Raw genomic sequence first — 24,396 nt, 5'->3', positions numbered from 1 at the left:
ACGGACGGGGACGGGGACGGGGACGGCGGGGGCGGCGCCCGGCGGTGGGGCTGCCCGCGCGGCTCCGAGTGGGCGGCGGGGCGCGCGCGGCGGGGGCGGGGGCGCGCGGGGGGTCTCCAGTGGGAACCGCGCGTTCCCTGTGGCAGCGCCGGGAAGGGTGGGGGGGGGGGTGGGGTGGGGAGGAGGGGGAGGGGGGAGAGCGGCCTGCTCCTCCCCCCTCTGCCCCTGCCCCGGGGCGGCGGGTGGCGCTGGCCGCGGCGGCTCGGGGCTCAGTGTCCTTGTGCGGAAATGACACACGGTCCCGTCACGTCACGCGAGAGCGCTGCGCGCGGACCCTCGCACACAAAGAGCGGGGGGGGGAAACGCGGGCACCAGCGGAGGCCGCTCCAGCCGCCCCCGCCGCCCCCGCCGTACCGGGAGCTCCCCGCCGTACCGGGGCTCGCGTGCCCACGCGTGGAGCCGAGGTAAGTCTCGCTGCCGCCGCTCGCCGGCGGGGCGGCGGGAGGGGCGCCGCTCCGCGCAGCCCACGGCGGGGAGCGCCGCCCCGGCGGGTAGGGGAAGAACGGGGGGGGGGACGGGGACGGGGACGGGGACACGGACCGCGCCAGCGAGCGAGGGACCGGCAGCCGCGGGCACCCGCCGCCGCCGCCGCGGGGCGCGGGCTGCGGGGGGGAGGGGGGGGGCTCTTTGTTCGTTGCTTGGAACGTTGCTATAGCGGGGCGCGCGAGGGCGCGCGCGCCAGGCCCGGGTGCCTCCATCTGCGGGGCGGGGGAAGGGGCGGGTGAGCGGAGAGTGGAACGGTCACGCCGCCGCCGCCGCCTCCAGACTCACCTTACCACCCCCCCCCCCCCCCCTCCCCTGCGCGCCGGCCACATAGATCCGCCCGGGCAGGGTTCGGACCGGAAGCGCCAACCGCCGCCGCCGCCGCCTCGGGCTCGTGGGTCTGACCGCGGAAGCAGCCCCTCGCCGCCGCGTGCGGGTCGCGCGGGGCGTCCCTCACCGCAGCCCCCGCCTCCGGGCGGGGCCGCGCCGACGCGCCGCTCCCACGTGGCGGCGGCCGCCGCCCCCACCCCCTCCCCCCTTGTCCTCCGCGGGGAGCCCCGGCGGCGCGGGGGCGGGGAAGCCCCGGCAGTGGGGGCTGTTGCCGCCTCCTGGTACCGGTTCCCCCCCCGCCCCCCCCCCCCTCGCCCGGAGCCGGCGGGGCCGCGCGCCCTGTCGAAGCGAGGGCCGGGGTCGGGTCCCGCGTGGCACAACCGGCGTCGAGCGGGGGGGGGGGGGGGGTGTGTGATCCTGCGGTAACCCGCGTCGGTTCCCGGTGGCCCGTGCGCTGAGGGGACCGGGGAAGGTCACGGCGGGGGAGCCGCCCGCATCGCCCGCTGCCTCTGCCCTACTTTCCCCTGCGGCGCGTCCACCCGGCCCTTTGTCAACAGAAGGGAACAGACTCTGGACCGGCGGAACGCGGGCCAGCGGCGGCCGTGAGGTGGCTACCACGGAGCCTTCCTTGTGGCAGCCCCGCGGCGCGGGTGGCGGTGCCGCCCGTGAAACCCCCGTGTGCGTGTGCCCGACCCCCGGGGCCGGGACGTGCGAACGGGGAAGGAGAAACCTTCTCCCTGCTGCTGGCGGGTACCTGCCGAGTCATCGGATGAGGGATTGCGTGGAATAAAACAAATAGTTGCCGGTATACGTCGATACGTTTTGCTTTTCTCTCCTGCTAAATCAAACTCGGCGCTGGACCAGCTGCACTTCTTATCTTTGCTGAGCGTTTTCGTAGCGTAGATGAGTCCGGCGGATAAAAATAAAGCTGAGCGCGGTTTGGAGGAGATTTTAAATCGCCTGTACGAAGTTTCGTTCAGGTGGAACAGTACTTTAAAATAAAAGCAGAGAACGAGAGGAGGGAGAATGAAGCACTGGGGGAAACCAAATGTTTCAGATAGACCGGGCGAAAACACCTGATCGAAGGGAAACCAAATTGATGCATTGATGCTGGAAATAAATTAGGGTAGTATTTTGCTGACCACTGCAAGATTAAGTCGGTGTTTGATAAAGTACGGGAGACGAGTTGAAAAAACTTCAGCACCTTGTGGGAAAACTGAGTGACTTTTTTTCTTTTTTTTTCTTTTTCTTTTTTTTTCTTTTTCTTTTTTTAATTTAAACTGCATCTGCAGATGTAACTAAAATGAAATTTTTAAAAAAAAAAACAAATTGAGAACATGCCCTGTAAGTCCTGTTGGCAAAACGCCCTTGTTGCAGGCTGGCTTCAGTGGAGACTTGAGGCTTCCTGTCCTCCTCCACAGGGCAGCAAAGGAGGTTTTCAAACTATGTTAAGTATAGGGATTTTATTGTCCGTGAGGGTAATGTTTCCAACAACATCTGCTGGTTCTTTTAAAAATATTTTTTCATAGTTTTAGAACTTGTTATACATGTATTTGTAGTCAGAACATGATTGTAATGTTGGAATGCTGTTTTCTAAGGTATTTGATCTTTCAAGTGTCAGTACTGGATATCACGAATAAATTTTACTCAGAAGCTCCACTCTTGGGTCACTAGCAGCACCCTACTATTCCAAAATTGATAGAATACAGAGCATCTGCTTTTAGTATTCTTTATATTGTCTACTTAAATTTTACTCATCGTTCAGTTAACTGAGGCAACATTCTTATTTCCCAGTTTCTCTAGGATGGGTAGTCAATTTGAAACAATTATCTGTTGTTTTGGGTTTTTTTTTTAATTAAGGTGGTTTCAGGTGTCGGACTTCTTCAGCCTGCTGCCTTTTCAAGTAATTTCCAAGCCTTTTCCAGATTTTTGCTCAGAAAAGTCACAAGTTAGAAGGAAACCTGACTAAATATATACAGAGTACAGTCAGCTGTACAAATCAAACAACACAGATTTCCCCCTCCCTCTCCAATTTCTGTCCGTTGTAATAGTTTTAGGTGTAACTTGTAACATTAGTAAGTAATGTTTCAGGTAGCATACATACTGACAGTGACCCTTTCCAGTTATTTGCTTATTCTGAACATCGTAGCAATGAGTGTGGTGGTGAGGTTTTCAGCAATAGAAGGATACTTAAATAGAAAACTAAAATATTAATGAAAATGTTAAAAAAGTCCAGGAAAAAAAATTTGCATTGTTTTGGTTTTTTGAGAAGGCCTTGTCAAAATTCTATAATACGTAAAGTCAAATCACTGGCCCCTAGAACTGAATAGAAGGCAAACATTGCCTCTAAGAAATACATTTTACGGCTCAGTTTTGGAGTGGTATTTATGTGTAATTCCGTTGAATTGAATTTGAGTTGCATTGTTTTTTACAAATTGGAGGAATCAAATGTACCCCGAGGATAACTGCAATACTGAAATTATTGAACCCAGTGCTTACAGCTAGGAAGTAAAAGATGCAGATTACTTGGCACCCCAAGCAGAACCCAGAACTCGCAGTTCTCTAGGTTTGCTTTCTACAGCCCAGCAAGAGAGCTTTCCAAGAGACAGCCTGGAAAGCAACGCACGCCCCAAGCAGGGGCAGCTCCTGGGTATCCCGAGCAGAAGCGCCTGCCTTCAGTCCCGTCTCCTCCTGGGACTGCAGGGCTGCGCGTTGAGAATGGGTGTTTGCTCTCGTTATTTCAAAGAGTTGTGCAGGAATCATTCTTCTGAAACATCACAAGGGACAATATTTTGTGCTGTCATGAGGTGGTTAGAGCAGCCCTCCGCTCACCTGCTGAACAAGACGGGACTACTTCCACCTACCCACACCAGCTTTCAAGACTCTGGGCTTCCCTTGGGAAGCATCGGTCGCTTTCTGTGTTTTATCCAGTGTGCGTTTCATATGAAATACAGGCAGAGACCCAGAGACAAGGAGCAGGACCTCAGACACTTGCCTGTCCGGTGAGTGTCTAACTACTAGATTGATTAATCATTGTCCCTTGCTGAGGATTAATGTACATATATACAATAGTTTTGGTTGGCTCTGGGTAAACCACACTCTGATTATGTAGCATAACACCATTGCAATTTTGTGATAAAGTCCTGTTACAGGAAGGCGTGTGTAAGAGGAGGTGCTGCTTTTGGCTGTTAAACAGCAGTTCCATGTACAGATCTTGTAAAATTTAGCCAATGTTACCTCCTCAGAATATCTGCTTTTTTGGAACTCCCATCATTTATTTAACTTTACTAGGTTACCTGCACTTTAAGAGGAGTGCTGTATCTTGTCTCACTGCATGCTGAAAGCGAGGGAATTGAGCAGCTTATTCCACATACGCTATTTTAACACATATTTAATGTTACTAGCAAATGCCTGTATCTTATCCTTTGACCAAACTGTAAAGAACAATTCACCTCTTCAGAAGCAAATGACACTCAAATAGAATACTTTTCATTGAAGCCTCTGAGTTTGTTATATGAAGCAATGTACCACCATGAGGCTTTAAAAGGAATAAACATCTCATAGTACATAATGTCTAAACCCCTATATTTTTAATAACATTCTTATAGTCGATAATGAAGAATTAGAGACATTCCTTCCAACCTACACGAAGATGCTAAAATATTTAGTGGGCTGGTGTGCCTTCAAGAAGCAGCATCTACACATTTATTGTGCATTAATGAACTGAACAGTACAATGTTGTACAAGCATTTCACTTATAAATAGCAAACTTCTATGAAACTGATAACAGGCATTCTTATTGCATTAAAGTATATTAGTTAAGACAATGATTCATTTACATTTGTAATTATAATTAACAAGTGTTAAGAAATAAGAATTGGTTTCCACATACAGCATGTGTGCACTTTTATGCTCTTCTACATGGTTTTCATGCTCTTTTTTTTCTTCAGTTGTCACAACGTATTACATTAGATACGAGAGTTTGCAGAGTTACTTCTTTAGTTACAAACAGCAGAACAACAATATTTTTTTCTGGTGGATTTTGTTTGTTCGTTTGTTTTTAAGTCAGAACTTGAAAGTGATCAATCAGGCTCTCTTTCAGAATGATTGCAAAGGCAGAGAACTGCCTTGATCTTACATTATCAGCAAGAGCTTTTCTCTTTGCATTGTACTTTTACGATGTTCGCAATCATAAGACAGGTGGGGAAAGCATCCTCCAAGGCCAACATGTGAGTAATTGTTAGGTGGTAAATAGGAGGAGAACACACCTCATGGAATGGTTTAATTTAGGCTTGTGATTCAATTTGGTTTTAGGTATCAGTAACTAGGTACACTTCTATGCTACTTTTAAGTAGCATTATGCATGATACTGGATGATTTGAGACTGAAATGCATTTAGACTGTCATTTGCAATTTGCTCCCTTACTTACAAAATCTTTTGTACCTAAGTGCTTTAAATCCTTAAGGCTTCAGTGTATATTTTGGGTAGGCACATTTTTGATAAATGGGTCGCATTTTTTGCTCTCCTTGCAGAAGCAGCATCAGGGTGGTAGTTAGCACTAAATGCACAGAGAAGCATTCCAAAACCTGGTTTTTTTAAGGTATGCTTCCGTGCTTTGGAACTCGCAGCATTGCACTATGCATTGAGCTTCCCTGTTAGCCACGGGTAATACCATTTCAATGTTGAATGTCGTTACCAAAATGGTACAATGATACAATTAAGTGTCATAACTTGGTAAGTCTTTTGAATAGAGGGATGTGTCTAAGTGATACCGATGGAGGTAGGGAGTCCTAAGTCTCTTCATTGAGCTGTCTGTCTTGTTCCTTGTCTGATCTGCTGGTCTTCACATTTGCCCTCCAGCATGCCATAACCTGGTGATTAGATCACTTTTCTAGGATTTGGGGACCTGAATTCTTGTCTCTGCTGCAAAATAAAGAGCAGGAAAGTAAAAAAAAAAAAAAACAAACCCAAAACCAAACAAAACCAACCAGGTTTTCTGGCTCCCAGTACCTCTTTAATTAAGCACTGTGCCATTGGTAAGTGAAACACTTATTTATGACTGTCCTCTATGAAAGCCTGAAAGTACTGAGCACATTCTGAAAATGGCTTGGCATCTTAACCAGTAGGCCAGATGCAGAGGAGTTCCTAGTGCAGCAGTCCCAGCAGGGGTCAAAAAGTTTTGTGTATGTGGTCCACCAGTCCACTATAACCAGCTACAAGTTTAGCTGGTAGTTGAGTGGGATTTCTGGATCTTGCTGTGAATCACAAGATCATAAATCAAACACACATAGATTGGTGTCTAGGGTTAAACTGTAATGCATATTCAATTTATTAGAAGTAGGTTAACATGAAACAGGAGGACACAATGCTGTATATCATGTCAGTCCTTTGCAAATAGGCTCATCCTGTATTAGTTTAAAAAGGAGAGTATCCTCATTTACATGATTGCAGATCTAGGTATTTTTATTCACTTCTCTTAGAAGAACAAAGCTTTAATCACCCTAAGGAAACCGTCCTTTTTGGCTCATCTTTTTTGGCTGTTTCCAAAGTGTCCAGATGTGTGGGTGGGTCTGGAGGGCTGAGCCCAGAGGAATGTTTCTGTCTTCTCAGGTGAGCGCTGGCATCACAAAGGCATGACACCTAGCAGTGGCTCAGCACAGTTATCTGTACAGTGCCAGCACTAGTAGCTATCGAGGCAGTTTAGAGAGGAAGGTGAGTACGTGCTGACATGTCAGCAAGTTTTTGAGACATTGATTACATAGCAGTTATAAACTACATACTGTTTTCAAGAAGACCGTTCTCAATAGATGGAATGTAGGCAGTAAAATCTAATGATTTATTGTTTGTGTTGTGAGGATGGGGTCTGTTTACCTCTTCCTTGATTGTTGAATTTGTCCAAGTGCTACACATCTTACTGTTTATCCTGCGTTAGATAGATAGGTTTAGCTAATGACTGTACTAGAAGCGGACTGCCGTTAATCAAAGGCAGAGTGTCTTTTGAAGAAAAAGTGCGAGTATTAGCTATTTGCTTCATTTTTAGTGAACCAAAGAACCCAGAGAAAATGCTTCTAAAATAACCTGGTTCACAAAATATTTACAAGCAAAATCCTAAAACTTGAAGTTTAAGGTTTATGTTCATATTTTGTAAAGCATGATTTTTTTGGCCAATTCAGGTGGAAATAGAAGAAGCTTCAGCTAAAATTTAGACATGCTGATGCTTAGGCTACAGCGCCAGTTGACTTCATTAGGATCAGGATCTGGCTGTTGACGTAGCTGCTGTTGTAGGTCTTTGGTATGTTTTTGAATCCTCCTTCCAGATCCTCTTTTCACCAGAAAATAGGATGCACTGCAGCATCCATCTGTATCCCAGCGAGATAAAGCTGCCAAGGCTGGTTGCTCTGCCGGTCAGTCATGGCTGCAGACCTGGGCTCCCAACTTCAGCACAGGGTGTTCACTCCTTCCTAGAACTAGCTAACTGCTGTCCTGTAGATAGCATTGAATCAGTATTAGGCTAAGGATGATAAATATATTTATCTTCTGTTTTGAAAAAAGACATATAAGGTAAGAATGAAATATGACATTGTATACTCAATGTGACAAGGAACAACGGTCAGGTGTTTGCTTTACTGGATGGATTTCTTACTCAGTTGCTTTTTGCACTATTTTGTCCCAAGTTCTCTCAGGTCTTTTTTACTCCATCTTTGTTTACGCCCACAGTCTGGGCCAGAATGCTACCTCAAAAGAGATGTTGACACTGCTGCCTTTTCTACAGAGGCAATAATTATTATTCGTAAGTACTGATTCACTGCAGACTGTATTTTAAAGAATCTGAGATGTTTTATCTTTAGTGGACTTTAAACATAATCAACAAAATTACCATTAACCTTATGTAGACAGGCATACGTGCATGGACATGCTCACGCACACACACAGACTTTCCCCCTTCCCATAGACCCTAATATCCTATGGAAGCAGTGATACAATTGCTCTGTTGATATCGCTGTGTCTGCTCACCACTCAGTTGTGAGTCCATGGCTACCCAGTTTTGAAGCAAGATGGTGGTGTAAACATGATAAGTGAAGTTTCATGAAATGGTTGAACCAAGCCAGTGGCTTGCTGGTATGACGGAGAGAGAGATTTCAATTCCTCCTTTCCGTCCCAAACCTCATGCATGCTCTTGAGCCGGGCCCGATTACTTGCCTTACCCTTCACCTGTCTGAATTATAAGAGAAGTAACCCGGCAAAGAAGGAAGGGAGTTGTTTTCTGTCAAGTTTTTCAAGCTGGAAGAGCTCGCTGAGGGTGAAGGTGGGCACCACGCGTGGCTGGGGGAGCAGGTGGAACTGAGGCAGGAGATCAAGAGGGGCAGTTGAATCCTGTCTCTTGACAAAAGCTGTTATATGTGCTTCATTTTCATAGAATACCTAAGTTCTTACAAATCTCACAAGGATGGCGGCAAACCAGATAAGAAGAGAGATATTAGTAGGGCTCCCAAAAGGAAAAGGTTGCAGCTCATGCTTTGTTTGGCACCAAAGAGTTCAAATATGAAGACCAGTCTTTCTAGGCCTCATTGATTCTGAGGCTGGTTTTGACTATTTGCTTTTAATTGTATTCTGGCAGTTTTCAAATAAAAAAAAATAATTCAGACTAAGTAATACCACTTTGTTTCATTTGTGAAACAATGTTTTGACTTAATGTTATTTGACCTGAGTTTGGGATAGCTTTGGTCTTGGTGGTGTTGCCTTCTTTAGAAAGTTAATTGTTAACCAGGGTATGTGCTTTGCTTTAGTTTTCACTTTTTTCCAGCTTTAAAGAGTGACTCTTCAGATCCTCATTTATTTTCTCCTTCCAGTTTGCTTGTATTCTCTGAGAGGAATTCTAAAGCATTCTTCCTATTTGAATAGCAGTAACAGCAGGAGTTAGAAGGAAGATATAATTCCCTATATCCCCTTCTAAATATTTTGTGTGGTTCCGCCTGCCACTACCTTTATAGTCTTCCCTTCTGGCTCTGTGTTCACCATTTTTCAGTGTTTTGCTCTGATAGAGCAGTCTGGGATTATGTGGAAAGCCATTTTGATTTCCATTACAGAATATTCTGTACTAGTATCAGCTGATCTGCTTATTGTCACCTCCGGCCTTCACGAAAAGACTGTGTCACACCTCTGGAGCACTGGCACATGTTGGCCTTGTACCACATCCCTCAGAGCTAAGCCTAGTGCGGTGTGGAAAGGTGTAAGAAAGATCAAGGCACCGAATATCAATGTATTTGGGATATCAGGGCAAAATACGAACATTTAGTACTACGTGCTTTTCTTAAGGCCCAACGTAGCTTTTTGATGGTACTATACGAAGTACACTGTCTTAGGATTTTTCATAAAGATCTGTAGCGGCTGTGTCTAAATTCATTAAATACTGTTGAGTTAGTAAGATTTGGTATTAACCCTCACTAGTGCTTATCAAGTGGTTTAGAAGGTGTGTGCCACAATTTCATGCTGTTACATCTCTACACAGTTTGCAAAAGTTTAAGTTATTATAGTCCTGTTGAGCTGGCATAATTTATATGTGGATCAATTCATAAATGCAAGTCCTGAGATAGGGGATTATGGTGCGTAAAAGGAGTAGATATCGAAGGGGTTTGTAGTAGCTCTACATCCAACTGAGAGAGACTTTTTCTGGTGATGTGAGGATGAAGACAATCTCAAGTTATCCTCTCGAGGATGCCCTTCACAAGGCTGTATATAGGGGCCATGTTGAAGATTAGCACATCAAAGGGTATTCTGGCTTCTAGAGCGGCCCACTATGAGCTGATTTTGTAACTCCCATCTTTTGTTTGGGGAGGTGTGCTACCCATTGTAGTATAAAATCTTATCCAGAATGGGATCTCATACTTAGCATTAAGAGCCATCAGTTGCTGCCTAAGAAAAATTCATAGCTACACAGCATTCAAGTGTTTACAGAGCTTTTTAACAGTATTGTGAGTTAAAAAAAAAAAAAAATTCTATTCAACACTATTCAGAAGAGAGGTAGAGACTTTTTTTCCCCTCCAAAACAGATTCTCTTTCTTCCCCATCTCTTTTTAAAATTTCATTATAATTCCAACTCCAGGGCTGTACATACACTTTTGATTGATTCGTTTTATTCACTTGCTCCAGCCAGAGAGAAGCCTGTCTTGATTTCAGACCTTGGCTAAAGGGTAGGCAGGAACAGTTGAAAGAAAACTGTTTGAAAGAAGAATGTAACTGTGGAAAATGTAATAATAGTCTGGGGCCAAGTAAACATAGTGCTGTGTGTAGATGAACATGAGCGGTGTGTGACAGTTTACGAGTCGCCGGCTTACTAGTTGAGAGTGTCAGTTTGCATCTGTGTGCCCTTTAACGGTCAGTGAGGTTTGGTTAGGTTGTTTGCTTTGTAGATCTCCAGAAGATTTAGAATATCTTGTAGGAACATGTTGGCAGATCGATGTTTGCCCCCAAGTAACTTGCAAAATTAGTTTTCAAGGAAACAGAAATACAGCTGAGTCTTTCATGTGAGAAGTAATGCTAAAATCATGCTAGAATAATACATATATTTGTTTTTCCTTACAGAAAACATTCTCAGAATATTTAGAGGCTGACAGAAAAAAAGTAGTTACTGGAGATCTGCAGATTGCTCTGCTTGAATTGATGCAATCCATATCAAAAGATCAAAGATTTTTTAAATGAAAACTTAACTCCAGCATATATATTACAGTTTATGATGAGTTTTCCTTCATCTTTGACTTTGGGTCACCCACAATGACAATATAAAAACATTTGACTGTAATAAGAAGTAGTGACTTGGTACAGGATGGAGAGTTTAATACAGTAAACTTCCATTTATATACTGCCAATATACTTTACAGAGAAGGTTAAAATGACTTTTACTTTTCTCCAAATTGGGAAAAGACATACAGTTTTAAATACTCTCTTAGCTGTCTTGATGTTGTCTGCAGTATAGTTTGCGTGTTGACAGGTCTATAGATGGCCATGGAATTTACTGAAAATAGCTAGTTACTACAAGCATACAGACTGGAAATTATCTGTGGGCTGTTAATGCCCAATGGCTTTAGATTAAAAGTAACTATAAAAATGGATGTAGGTATTTCCTGATTCCAGAAGATGCTGATAATTATTTTTGGGTTTTTTGTTTGTTTGTTTTTTGTTCTTTAGTGAGATAGAAGATGAATTCAGCTGAAATCACTGATGATGATGAAGGTAAAATATTATACTTTGTGTAATTTATGATCAGGCAAAAATACTTGTTGAATTAAAGCCTTTGTAACCTGATAAAGAATGCACTTGGATGAAGACAAATTACATTAATGTTTTTTAAAAAGCAATCTAAAATACACCATTGTTACTGATTACATCCTTCCTCCCCCTCCAAAAAAATCTTCCTACTGTAACTTTATTTATACTTTAGACCCTTTTTTGGGGAAGAAACTGTCATTGACTGGATGACTGAATGGTTCCTAGCATAATAAAAACTTGACTTTGGGCTTGGCCTCAGCATACACTTATTGTACAAGTCATAAAAAATAATGATGTTCTTCAAAACACATTTTCATAAAAAGAAAAAAAACACAAAAGATTGTCTTAAGGTTGTCATGGTTTTCTGGAGTGCTTTATCTTTCTAAACCTTCTCTTTTTCCAGTAAAAATTCCTAAAACGAGCGTGAAAGTAGAAACAGAAAATGAAGATGAAGCCCTAGACTGCTCAGTAACATCCAGATCTGCTGAGAAACACTCACTGGATGGCGCAGTTACTTGCCTACAGGATTCCAACAAACGGAAACAGACCTCACTTGGTTGTGATGGTTCAGGGAGCCAGCAAGATGTCTTACCCAGTGTGAAGAAAAGACGCTTTACACAAGAGGTGACTTCTGTATGCATGACTGTGATTTTTCTGTTCATATTTCATAGGCTGAATTCATTGCTGCTATAAGCAAAATGCAAGTCATTTAACTAGATTTGCTTTAGTAATGAGTTTGAGGGAAATATGGCTGATCTTAACCCAGTTTGCACATATTACTTGTCTGGGTGTTTCTTTAAATAATGTGGGAGCGATCATATCTATGCAATACGGCTATAGATTAGGTCATTCATGTGAAGTATAGTTCTGTTGTTTGTAAGGGACTGTAGGAGCAGGTAGTGATTTGGATTGGCTGAGCATGACTCTGTTTACAGTCCCTCTCATGTCATACAGTCCTTCAGCTGGATCCTCAGAGGTAGAATCAGGGCTGTAATTCTTCTTTCTGTGACACAGATTTCGATGTCAGTGAGACAAGTATAGATTTGTGTATTATTTGAAAGCTAAAAATGCAGGGATGCAGAAGACTTCAACGTATCAAGAGCAGGATGTACTACAACTTCTGGTGCAGCATCCCACTTGTGACAATCCAGATGTTTGTCCAGCTGGTGAAGGAGATGACTGGTCACTTCTGTTATCCTGTTCTAGTGTTTCACCTCTTTAGCAATTGGAGATTTTCATTAATCTTTGCTGAAACTGAGCAAGTTTCTTTTTGTCCTTGTTTGTTTCAGTAGGGAGATCAGTGGTCATCTGTTCCTAGAAAAGTCTTCTGCACATGGGAAAATTGGTGTGAATATTTTTGTTGTTCTTTTGATATTCTTGAAAGGGTAGTGTCCAGTGTTGGATAGTCACATCTCTTATAACACCCTCTAAAGCAGTATAATGACCTCCTGTTTTTCACACTCAGCACTTTATTAAAATAACCTAGATTCAAATTCATCCTCTTTCGGATAACTTCAGGCCCTGGGTTATATTTAGTTTATGACCTACTCTAACGCACATATCCTTTTCTGCTGTTCTGCTACCTAGCCAGTTATTCCATGTTGCATTTGTGCATTTCATTTCTCCTTTCTAGCCATAGCTCTTCATTATTTTTTTTTCTTGACTGTCATCTCTGACTTTTCGGGGCTGGTTTTTTCCCTGAATGCCTGTGGTAGGTAGGTTTTAATCTTATTACATGGTTTCTTTCTTTTCCTTTCTCTTTTTACAATTGTTTTACTTACATTCAGATTCTTAAAAGAGCTTCATAATGGTCTCTGAACTGTGCTTGCTTTGGATTTTACTGTTTGCCTTGAATAAATTTTAAAATTTAATTTTAAATGAATTATAACTTTGTACTTAGAATATCAGAAAGTGACCCAGTAACAATGGTGAAAATTCATTCTTGACTGACCCCAGTGAATCAGCATGTTTAGTTAAATAACCAACCAGAAATAGTCCTCGATCCTAACAACATTTTTAAAGTTAATTACTTTTCTAATACCAATATTTTGGTTTAGCTGATGACTTCATTAACTATTTCTGTTTAAACAGAGGACAAAAAGTTAATTATTTTTGAGAATATTGTGCTTGTATATTTTTACTACACATCACATAGGTATCTATGTATGATATAAGCAGAGCTGTACTTTTTATGTTATATAACTGTACCATTGAGCTGGTGATTGTATTACTAAATGACTTGCTATCAGAAGATATTTAACTTTTTTAAAATTCTGATTGTCACTTCATAACCAGAAATTAATTTTCCCTAATTTTCTTTTAAAAAAATAGGGTAGCAGATTGTAAGTTTAAAAAAATTGTGCAAGCCATTTCCAAGTTCTTATGTGTTTGATAGAATCTTTTTATGTGTTTCTTGTTCATATATTTATTCTTCTTTACTCATACGCTAGAATATTATGCTTTGTATTCTTATAGATATTTAGACTTTGTTTATTAAGCATAATAAAGGTCATAAATTAGCTGGACTTCAGCACTGAACAGAGCAATAACTAAACAACTTAAAATTTGGCTTAGGACTCAGAGATAATGTGAGAGACTATTTCACAATTACTTATATTGGTCAATGTTTACCAAAATACTGCATTTTGCAAATGTTCAAAGAATGTATATAATACAAAAACTTGCTGTGCAAATGTAGTATAAAAAACAGCACTGTCTTACGTACATTGAGTCTCATAGAACAGTATTTTTTCTTATTTTTTGATGGTACATTAAAACTGTTCATCTTAAATGGGTGTAGTATTATCTGAAAGACATTGATGTTTAAAGATTAGTGTTGCAGAAAACTAATTAAAAATATTAAATACTAATTTAATTGGAGAATTTATGAAAAGCCATGTATTTATGCTGTGGATAGTGCTGTTCCCAGATGGAAACTGTATAAAGACAAGATAATTAAAAGCAAAAGGAAAGAAAACGAGAATGCATCTGAAATAGGAAATCATTTAATATAGGCCCAAATGTGTTGTCATCTGTTAGTCAAACACCAACTATGTGTTTCTGAAATGCAGATAACCAAATCTGTCCTGCAACCAGATCCAAACACTGTGAGTTGTGTTAGTGAAAGGGCAGAAGTTCTGCTGCCATCACAGCAGAGACCTGCTGTAGTTCTTGGCGTGAACACTTCTCTTCCTCCAGAGCACCACGTCCAAAACCGAGAATGCAAACTTTCACAACACTCACTGTAGAAGCGCAATAAGATACTTAAGACAATGAATTTGTGCTGTTTAATACACATTCTAATATTGCTTTGCCCTGGCTCTGGGTGTGAGGTGTGCATTAATAGAAGTTACCCCCACATTGCCAAGTTTTATTATATGATTAATTAGGGAGAAGGTACGACAGGAGTTGTGACAAGAACACAGATGACTGGTGGCCCGTGCCAAGCTATTTAGTAGAAAAGGAATTGAATCATACTCTGTATGTGAAGGAATATTTGGAATATTCTCTGTAAACAGGAGTGTTAATGGAAGAGCTAGCTACTTAGGTAGCAGTGTAAGAAAAGTATTCTCCAGAATTGCAATTTTATTTTGTTCTTTTGATCTAAAACAGAAAAAGAAATCTGTAATTCAGTCTCAGTGTCTGACTGGGGAGCAGAACTATGTTTACTGTCAGTGGAGATTTTCATGACCTTCTTTCAGGTGATGTCTGTTTGGGAGAGCTCTATTACCATCTAGAAATACCTCTGTTTCTCCACTGACAAGTATCGGTGGTGTATGACGACTTCAGTCCCAGCGTAGGAGCCTATGGTTAGGTGGGAGCAATGTGCATCTCAGTCTGCTCACAGTTCGGTCTCTTGTGTCCTGGTATTTTACAGGTCACAAATTGCTGATTTAGTTAGGGTATATCATACCACTTGCTGGGATTAAAGTTCACCCTTTAATAGCTGGTGGTGTTACAGGACTCTGGTTCCTCGCTGTCCTCATAGCAAGTGTGCTTTAATATGAGTGAGACTGGAGGGACAGTCTTCTAAATGGGACCTGGAAGTCAGGTGCCCTAGGCATCACCAGGGCTAGGGATTCTGCACACTGTGAAATATATTGCCTTTGTGTTATGCTTTCATTTTATCATCTGTCCATCCATACAGCTTTGGATGTGAAAACATGAGGTTTCATGTGTAGGGTCGTGTGATGTGAATGAGACCAGAACTTGCGGGAACACAACTTCAATTTAATTGAGTCTGCTGATTTTTAAACTTGGAGTGGAAACCAGCTTGTTCTTTCTGAGCCTCTTGAGTATACATTGCATTAGAAATTAAAAAGTAATTGGATTCAATTTGTCACTGCAGTAAGCAGATGCCAAGTGTGAATGAACATAGGGACCAGATTAATTTCATGAGTGTTACAGTTCTGTTTTTTCAGAAAGGAACCGTAATTCAAGCTCCTCACTGTAGGGCGTAGTGGGGTCTTCACTAGAATTTCAAATTGCTTGTAGCTCTCAGCTCAGACCTCAAGTCTGTGTTCCATTTGTTTTAACACTTGAATGCAAATTCTGTGGTTTTTATCTAATTAGTGTTCTGTGGAACAAGCCAAGCAAAATGTTTCAGTACAGTCTTCTCTAAAATCTGTGAGTGTTTTCTCATGTTTGAATTCTGTATGTTGGATTTTGATTCTGTTGTGTCTACTTAACTTCCTAAGAATTATTTGTAATATCCATGTGTTTGCAAAAAACCCAACCCGCCCAAGCCCTGCATATTTGCTGTGAGTTGATGAAAAAGCTTGCTTCCAATTTCAAACAATGAGGAAGAGTTGGTAATTATTGAGAACATTAATTCCTTAAGAGCTCATTACTGTTTTTTATATAAAATTTAGAAAATTAGAAACCACTGAGTCTAAACTTCCCTGCCTTTCAGAAATAAATCTTAGGCTTCCCTTTTTAAAAAGACCATAGCAAGGTGCTTTTCACTTTGGTTTTAAGTTTTTATTATTTAAATAGAATACTTTTTTAAAATTACAGTAATTCTTAGAACTTTTTAGGAGTTGTACACCATTATAAAGATTAAAAAAACCCTATATAAACCTTTCGCATCAGAAAGATGAGAATAAGCATAATTTTGGTGTCTTACAGCCTTTGCTGTTTTCAAAAGCTAACCTAAAGAGAGTGCTGGAACATTAAATGCAGTTGTTGGAGGCAGTGGCAAGGTCACAGGACTAGGAGTCAGAAAATCTAGATTCTATTCTTGGCTCTGTTGCTGACTTGTTGCCACCCAAATTCTCTACAGCCCAGGATCCTCATATGCAAGGTGAAGCATAATGATACTTAATTTGGGAGAGTATTTAGAGCTCTGTGGGTAAAGAGTACTAAGGATTGTTATTGCATCTCTATTCCATGGAGAAGGCCATAAGCCAAGACACCAACAACAAACTTAAATAATACATTACTGTATTTTTATTTTTCCTAGTGAATTTATTAATTTTGATGTATTTAACACAACTAAGTCCTCTGGAGAAAATCTGACTTTGCATATTTATGTAACAGTGCCTGCTTAAGGGGCACATATTTATAGCTAATATTTTTAAGGCAGTCTTGCTAATACAATATTTCTTCATTCAAAGGGCCCCTTTTCAAACATGAGGAACAGAGATACTGGCTCACCCACTCAGGTAAATGCAGAGCAGCCAAACAAGAACAAGAATCCTAACGTATCGTGGCTCTGTGAAGAAGAATCCTTCAGTGACATAACCACTCCATCTTACAAAAAACCTCTCTATGGCATCTCACACAAAATCACGGAGAAGAAGAACCCACCAGGAGCAGAGCAGTTTGCTTCTTATGAGTTGTTTGAAAAAATCAACCCCAGCAGTCCCTCGCATCTTCGGACTTTGAACGACCAACGCAAAAGGGACTCGGCTGCAGCCATTGCCGTAACAGCGGCCACCTCAGATTCTGACCCAAATATATATTCTTTGATACAGAAAATGTTTTACACGCTTAACACCCTCAACACCAATATGACTCAGCTTCACAGTAAAGTTGACCTGTTGTCTCTGGAGGTTAGCAGAATTAAAAAGCAAGTCAGTCCAGCAGAGTCCGTTGCAGACTTCAAGCCTCCCCCAGAGTACCAGCTGACTTCTGCGGAGCTCAAACAAATCATGGATCAGAGCACATCGGGTGGAGACCTAGCTTGCCGGTTGCTAGTGCAGCTCTTTCCAGAGCTCTTCAGCGACGATGAGTTCAGCAGAAGCTGCAGTGCATGCGGCTTTCTCAACAAAAGGAAACTTGAATCTCTTCACCTGCAGCTTATCCGTAACTATGTGGAAGTTTGTTATCCTTCTGTGAAGAATACAGCTGTGTGGCAGGTGGAGTGTTTGCCTCAAGTCAATGATTTTTTCAATAGATTTTGGGCTCAAAGGGAAATGGAAAACAGTCAGCAGAATGTGCAATTGTCCGGTTTTTATGAGACCGAACAGGTCGAATCCTCTCATTTTATGGAGGACAAAGAGCAAGAGGAAGCTTTGTCCTTGGACAGGAGTAATGCCATTGCCTCAGATTACATGCTGGATGCTCAGGATCTCAATGAATTTTTAGATGAAGCTTCTTCTCCAGGGGAATTTTCTGTTTTTTTGTTACACAGATTGTTTCCAGAACTCTTTGACCACAGAAAATTAACTGAAAGGTACAACTGCTTTGGAGACTCTGGAAAACAACTGCTGGATTCTCATCGGCTTCAAATAATCCGTAGGTACACTGAAATTTACTTTCCAGATGTGCAAGAAGAAGAAGCCTGGTTGCAGCAATGTGTTCAGCGAATAAATGATGAGCTTGAAAACACGTATATGGATGGAAGTGAATGTGATCAGATGAGAGATGACTGTTACGATTCTTCTAGTTTACCAGATGATGTATCAATCATAAAAGTGGAAGATAGTTTTGAATATGAAAAACCTGGCAGACGTTCAAAAAAAATTTGGCTTGTACCCATAGACTTTGACAAACTTGACTTTCCCCCTCCCGATTTTGATGTCCCTGTCCCGGATTACCTGTTGAACAAAGAACAGATTAAAAGCATATATGAAAGCAGTCTTTCCATAGGCAACTTTGCCTCTCGATTGCTTGTTCTCTTATTTCCTGAACTATTTACTCATGAAAACTTACGGAAGCAATACAACTGTAGTGGATCTTTAGGCAAGAAACAGCTCGACCCCACTAGAATTAAATTAATTCGACATTATGTGCAGATACTGTACCCCAGAGCAAAGAATGACAGAGTGTGGACATTGGAGTTTGTTGGGAAGCTTGACGAGAGGTGTCGACGAAGAGACTCGGAGCAAAGGCGCACGTACCAACAGCAACGGAAAATCCACGTGCCAGGGCCTGACAGGAGGGAATTTCTCAGCTATGCAATAAACCCTGAGAGGTTTCGAGAAGAATTCGAAGGGCCGCCGCTGCCACCGGAAAGAAGCAGCAAGGATTTTTGCAAGATACCACTCGATGAACTTGTTGTTCCTAATCCAGACTTCCCTGTGCCTTCTCTGTATTTGCTGTCTGATAAGGAGGTAAGAGAGATAGTGCAGCAGAGCCTGTCGGTCGGCAACTTTGCTGCCAGGCTTCTCGTAAGACTCTTTCCCGAACTCTTCACTTCGGAGAATCTCAGACTGCAATACAACCATTCAGGTGCTTGTAACAAAAAACAGCTCGATCCTATCAGGCTGAGACTGATCCGTCATTACGTGGAAGCAGTTTACCCTGTGGAGAAAATGGAAGAAGTATGGCATTATGAATGTATACCGAGCATTGATGAAAGATGCCGGCGTCCTAACAGAAAAAAGTGTGATATACTGAAAAAAGCAAAGAAAGCAAAAAAGTGACAGGCTCTTTAAATTCCTAAGACTTTGACCACTAAATTATTATCAGGATTATGCTTTGGTTTAGACTGAGGGGCCTGTCGGGAGCTGAGGGTGCTCAGCATCTAGGACAGTCAGGCACTAAGTTTGTTGCATTTCAATGTGTGCGTTGCATCTATGTGGCACTGCAGCAGTGGGAAGCGGCTTACTACGTTTGTACATGGGTAAAAGCTATAAGTCATCGGTGACAGAGCTATCAATGACTCGCTAAGAGCATGATTTTCACTGGTGCAAATACATGTATCAAAGCTGTATTACTCCACTCCCCATTTCTGCATCTTCCTTTTTTATCACTTTCTAATGATAAAGTGTTTTTTTTAAATCATTGTGCTCTTCAGGGGCAGTTTTTCATTATACCCTTATAAAGAGTCTTGTTAGTTAATTTGGAGGTTGAAATTTAAACTTAATTTAAATTTGAAAGTGCCATGTTCATTGGAAATCCTTGGAATATTAGACTTTGCTTCTACAGTAATTGCAGCTTCACATTTGTTTTGTTCTTGATGATACTGAGATAATGAAAATAATAATATTGTGTCAAAGAATGGGTCAGCATGGTGTCATTTGCTTTTTGACTGTTACCCAGGTTTTATTTCTAAAATCAAGAATTAACTGTTGAAGAATTGAGACATAAGCATAGACACAATGTGAATGGTTTTTTGTTGTTGTTTTTAATACTGACACCACAAGCTTGATCCTGCCCCTGTGAGTTCTTTTTTTGTTTTGTCCAGTGTCACTGCTGGCGTGACTGAGGATGGCTCGTCTGAATAAAGCCAGCAGAACAGACCCAAGCCTATACCCGTGGAATGTCTTGCCATTGCCTGCTTGCCACACTTTTTGTAAAATAACAGAGACAACAACAAAAAGACCTGAAACAAGAACTTAAAAAAATTTTAGACCTTACTCTCTAGCAAAATCATGATTCCGAAGGTTTCCAGTATTCATATTGAATTGCATATATAAAAAGTACGTGCCAAGCTTAGTTTTGTGATGGAATTCAGTGTTTCAGGGTCCCCACATATGAGCTGTGGTAATGTAACTTACTCTTTGTGTGAATGCAACACCATCTGGATATTTCGGGTGTAGGGATATTGAATTCTCTCACTTTGCCAAATTGATTTAGTGTAATTAGTAGCTATTTGGAGACATAACTGTGTATGTATAACGTAGATTCATATGGTTAAGTTTGCATCATTAATATGTTCAAGCCTAACAGAGACCACCCAGAACCCAATGTGAATTTGCTGTATGAATTGTCACTGGAGAGTGCTGCTTTAAAACTAGTTTTCCTCTCTTTTTTTTTTTTCTTTCTTTTTTTTTCTTTTAATACTGATAGAAATGGTGAGAGAGAGTCAGACATGGATTTTTAAGACAGTAAAGGCAGTGGTCGCTTACTGACCATTGCTGGAACACCTTGAAGCAATTGTTGATGTTCTCTGTGGTCCTTTTTTGTTGTTTACTTAGGTGGGTCATAGTATCAAATTTAAATTCAGTTCCAGTGTAATTTTCTATTTTAGTATTTGTAAGAAAGTATAAAATACTTGATATTTTTACTTCAGATTTTTAGAATTTATTGTTCTTAGAGTCATATTGATCCCCTTCTTGTAAAAGCAAAACGTTTTTCCTAATGGCAAGAACTAGTAAAAGTATTATGTTAAACTGGGAGTAAATCATAATAGATCGTAGCATTTGCTCATTTCCCCCATATGCTAGCAACATTCTCAAAGAATGTATGAAGAAAGTCATGAATGTACTAATTAATACACTGATACTGTTTATATCCATTTAAATGTTTCCTGTTGGTTTAAATAATAGCAGACCATGCACAAAATGGATATCAGAGCAAATATGGCTATAATAAAATGAAAACATTTTACCAAAGATAAAGAACTGATACCACAATGTCTGCATCTTATCTTTCATTTTAGTGCATAAATTTAGCAAATTGAATGTATCAGAAACCAAGACTTTCTCTTGTAATTGTATGCTACCTAGCACCTCTGTGAAATTTTTTACATGCACTTTTGTGGGAGATATAAAATGACAGAAATTATTAACAGCTGCTTAATTTGTTGTTGCAAATGGCTGGCCAGAAGGTAAGAAATATAATTATATTTTCTTATCTTAATGTCATACACATTTCACCACTTAGTGATGTCGAAGTTCCCAGAAGAATTCAATATATATTAAACTTTTCTACAATTGACAGATGTTACTAGTTAGCATGCAAATTTGAGACATACTGACTTTTACTGTAGATGTTGACATTAAGTCAAATCAGTCCATTCATATTATCTACTAAGAAGTGAAAAACCAATTTTCACCCTTTAAAATTACATTTTTGAAAGTGGGTATAGAAAGATTTTCATTTGTTTTTTTCTCTTCTAATTTCTGTGTACATTCCTTTTATCTCACTCTTCACAACCCTTTCGTGACTCATTTGATTGTATGTTTTATAACTTATATCAAGAAAATACAGACATATGAATAGTGACATAGTTCACTAATGAAAGCTGTTGCAGTGCACCCGAAGTACAGCCACTTCATCCAGTTGGTCAGTCTTGTAAATAAATTAAAGGTATATTATTTTCATACAAGAGGAATGTTGTCTGGTGATTGCTTGAGTACGAGCAGGAAATTTTTCCTATGAAGTCTGTTACTAAGATCTGAGATGATAACCTTAGCTAGTCAGACAATACATAAATGAAAAAACCCTGGTTTGCTGCAGCCATTTAAAAAGATTTTTTTTTCAGACTTTTTTTGTTTAAAAGAATAAACTTACCATTTTGAAAGTGAGGCTGCGATAGGAAGATTGCTAGATATTGAAGTGTTTGGAACATACATAGCCATGCACATACTGACTTCCTACAGATGAATGTTCTGTTCTTTTCTTCAGGTTAGTAAACCGTGTTAAGGTGAATATCAAGTGTCTCTGTCTACTTCTTATAGTTTAAGTGTATCAGCTTTGGATAAGCATTGAATAGCCCACTTCTAACAGCTTTCTAAAAGAAACGGTGTAATATATCACAACTATATTTTTGTGTCTTACCCATTTTCCAAAATTAAAAACTTCTTACTTAGAAGTTCTGTAAAAGATGTAAAACAGCCCATAAAAAGGGAGATCAGGTATGCATCAGTTTGTTGCCCATTAACTGTATTCAGCTGACAGTATCAACAAGTTTGCAAATGAGAAAAATCTTTACTTGGAAGTCAGCCATGTTGTTATGCTGATGCATTACACCCACCAAAGTGTTTCATGTTCTAGGAAATGTTTGTGACTAGTTTTTTTCTTATCTTCAAAATGCATATAATTTATTTCTAGGTACATTTTTTTAAAATTTGTCATTTGTCTCTTTTCAGTTATTTTTTGATATTTATATTATGTTATAGCAGTGAGGAACAGATAATTGTGTGCTCCATGTTCTACAAACGCACACTGGGTCTAATTTCATGCTGGAAGGGGCTAACATGAATTCTACAGCCCCAAGAAGCACAGAAAATAATATGCAGGCTTTATTCATAGTCTATTTTTATTCAGATTTTGTTTCACTGATTAAAGGGATGTGGAACAGCTGGAAAATTCAATGTCTTAAGCTTGCCTGTGCAGAGGATGGGGCATAATTGACAAGTGTTCTTACTTACCATGCACATTTTAGTTGATTGCACTTAACATCTATGGGAGAACAAGCGTGGCAGGTTCAAGCCTATGATTTTTCTGAGTAAATGAAACAAACTCCATCACCATCATTGCCAAAATTTCCTCACTTCCTCGGTTTGACTTCCTGATATTTTTCATTGTTACTGCAACTCGGCACCAATGGAGTTACGGGTTTTTCCTTAGGAAGATGCTGAAAACATCTTTTTAAATGTGCTTGAAGTTGTTTAAAATGAATAGATGAAGTGATGGTTTAGTTCCCTCTCTTAATTCTCTCTTAGGATTGTCTTTGCTAAGAAAGACAGAAAAAGAACGAAATCCGCATTTGTTTGTCTTCATTCTTTCCTACCTACTGTTTTGTCCTAGTAAATATTAAGACAGATAAATTTCTAGTAATAACAGTGCTTTCAAAACCCTCTTTTTACCCTCTCCATTATAAAAGTCATTCATCTAAACTTCTCACTGGTAGTGATAGTCTTAATTTCATGCAGAAATTTCTCACAGAATACATAATACTCATCATTAACTTTGTCACAGCCGATACAGATCCTGTTCTGAGGCCACCTCTCCAGCAGCAGAGCTCTGGCTGAAGGAAGGAGCTGCCCTGGGCTGGCCAGTGCCAGTGCTGGGAGCAGATGACTACCAACAAAATCAAAACTCCCATCACATTCACATTTTCCTTATACCTTATCTGACTGGCAGGAGATTAGCCCTTACACTGTATTATTCTTATCCAGCATATTCCTTTTCATTTTTGTCATTTTTTAGGTGCTGCCTTTTCTAGTTAGTGGCCATAAAAGCCTGTGACATGGCAGACCACCTGCTGACTCCCAGTTCCTGATCAGTTCCGTGATGGGGCTGTGGCCGCCACCGAGCATTTTTCTTCCATTAAAAATTTGGAAAGAACTTGGATTCTCACAGGAAGGGAAGAGCTGTAATAGAAGGGAGAATGTTCTGGAGAATACAACATGTTCTTTTCCCACTTCTCCTCTTCCTCTGCTCCCCCCCCAAGACAACCATGAATAGAACAGACCTGTTTTGGGCTTTTTTTACTAGGTTTTCCTTATCTTCCTTTTAAAAATTTAGCAACAAAAAAAAAAATGGGCAAAATCATGTGTCCAGTCACACTAAAATTTGTGTTAATAGATGGAAACAAATTGTAATTACTGAAGACTGGAGGAAGATCAGCTGGTTAATACCTCCCCACACACAAATGTCAAGTATCATTCCCAATTTCCTTCACAAATTTCATTATGGCAAAACGACTGTCATTGTTTCCAGAGGGATTTTGTAGTCTTGTGTGTTCGTGCTCACTGCTCTGGGAGGCAAAATATTCCTTCAATTGTTACACTTTCAGGAATGTACCACTTCAGTTAGCTAACTCGTAAGGTAGTGCATTAGCAAGGTCTACAAATGTTTCCTGTGAAAAGAAAATCCCCAGGCACCAGTCAGCAGTAGGAATGAGTCACTCAATAGGATCACATCCTACACTTGAGATCTGATCCCTTGTATAAAATCCAGGAGTTTGGTTTTATGTCATGTAATGTTGTCCCTTGTCTCTCTTGCTTCCTATCTCCTTGTTCCAAGAATTTAAAAAAAAACCAGGGTCTCCTTGAAGTGCTTGTCTATGTATGCATTGAATACTGAAGCACTGGAAGCTAAAGAATTTTAGCTTCAGCAGTACTCGGGTTTGCATGGCT

The 24,396-nt window shown here is 40.8% G+C and overlaps 1 protein-coding gene across 3 annotated transcripts; it reads left to right on the top strand.

Annotated features, from left to right (window-relative positions):
- The first annotated feature begins 161 nt into the window (after positions 1-161).
- BEND3 (BEN domain containing 3) lies at positions 162-21,650 on the top strand. Of its 3 annotated transcripts, none has more exons than XM_049818088.1 (4): positions 162-464; positions 11,060-11,104; positions 11,544-11,764; positions 16,756-21,650. In XM_049818088.1, the coding sequence occupies exons 2-4, from the start codon at positions 11,071-11,073 to the stop codon at positions 19,006-19,008; spliced, it is 2,508 nt and encodes an 835-aa protein (XP_049674045.1). In that variant the 5' UTR covers positions 162-464; positions 11,060-11,070; the 3' UTR covers positions 19,009-21,650. The 3 variants fall into 3 exon arrangements, with proteins under 3 accessions (XP_049674045.1, XP_049674046.1, XP_049674048.1); XM_049818089.1 differs by lacking the exon at positions 162-464 and adding an exon at positions 6,511-6,586; XM_049818091.1 differs by lacking the exon at positions 162-464 and having other exon boundaries at positions 10,962-11,104.
- Positions 21,651-24,396: the final 2,746 nt, after the last annotated feature.

This window comes from Accipiter gentilis, chromosome 15 (assembly GCF_929443795.1).
Source record: "Accipiter gentilis chromosome 15, bAccGen1.1, whole genome shotgun sequence".
Lineage (NCBI taxonomy): Eukaryota > Metazoa > Chordata > Aves > Accipitriformes > Accipitridae > Astur > Astur gentilis.
This window is presented reverse-complemented; position numbering and strand designations above follow the sequence as displayed.

Excerpts from the sequence above, each read along its gene's own strand:
- BEND3 (XM_049818088.1), top strand. The coding sequence starts at position 11,071 with ATGAATTCAGCTGAAATCACTGATGATGATGAAG. Across the intron at positions 11,105-11,543 it reads AATCACTGATGATGATGAAG|TAAAAATTCCTAAAACGAGC; the intron begins GTAAAATATTAT and ends CTCTTTTTCCAG. Across the intron at positions 11,765-16,755 it reads AAAGACGCTTTACACAAGAG|GGCCCCTTTTCAAACATGAG; the intron begins GTGACTTCTGTA and ends CTTCATTCAAAG.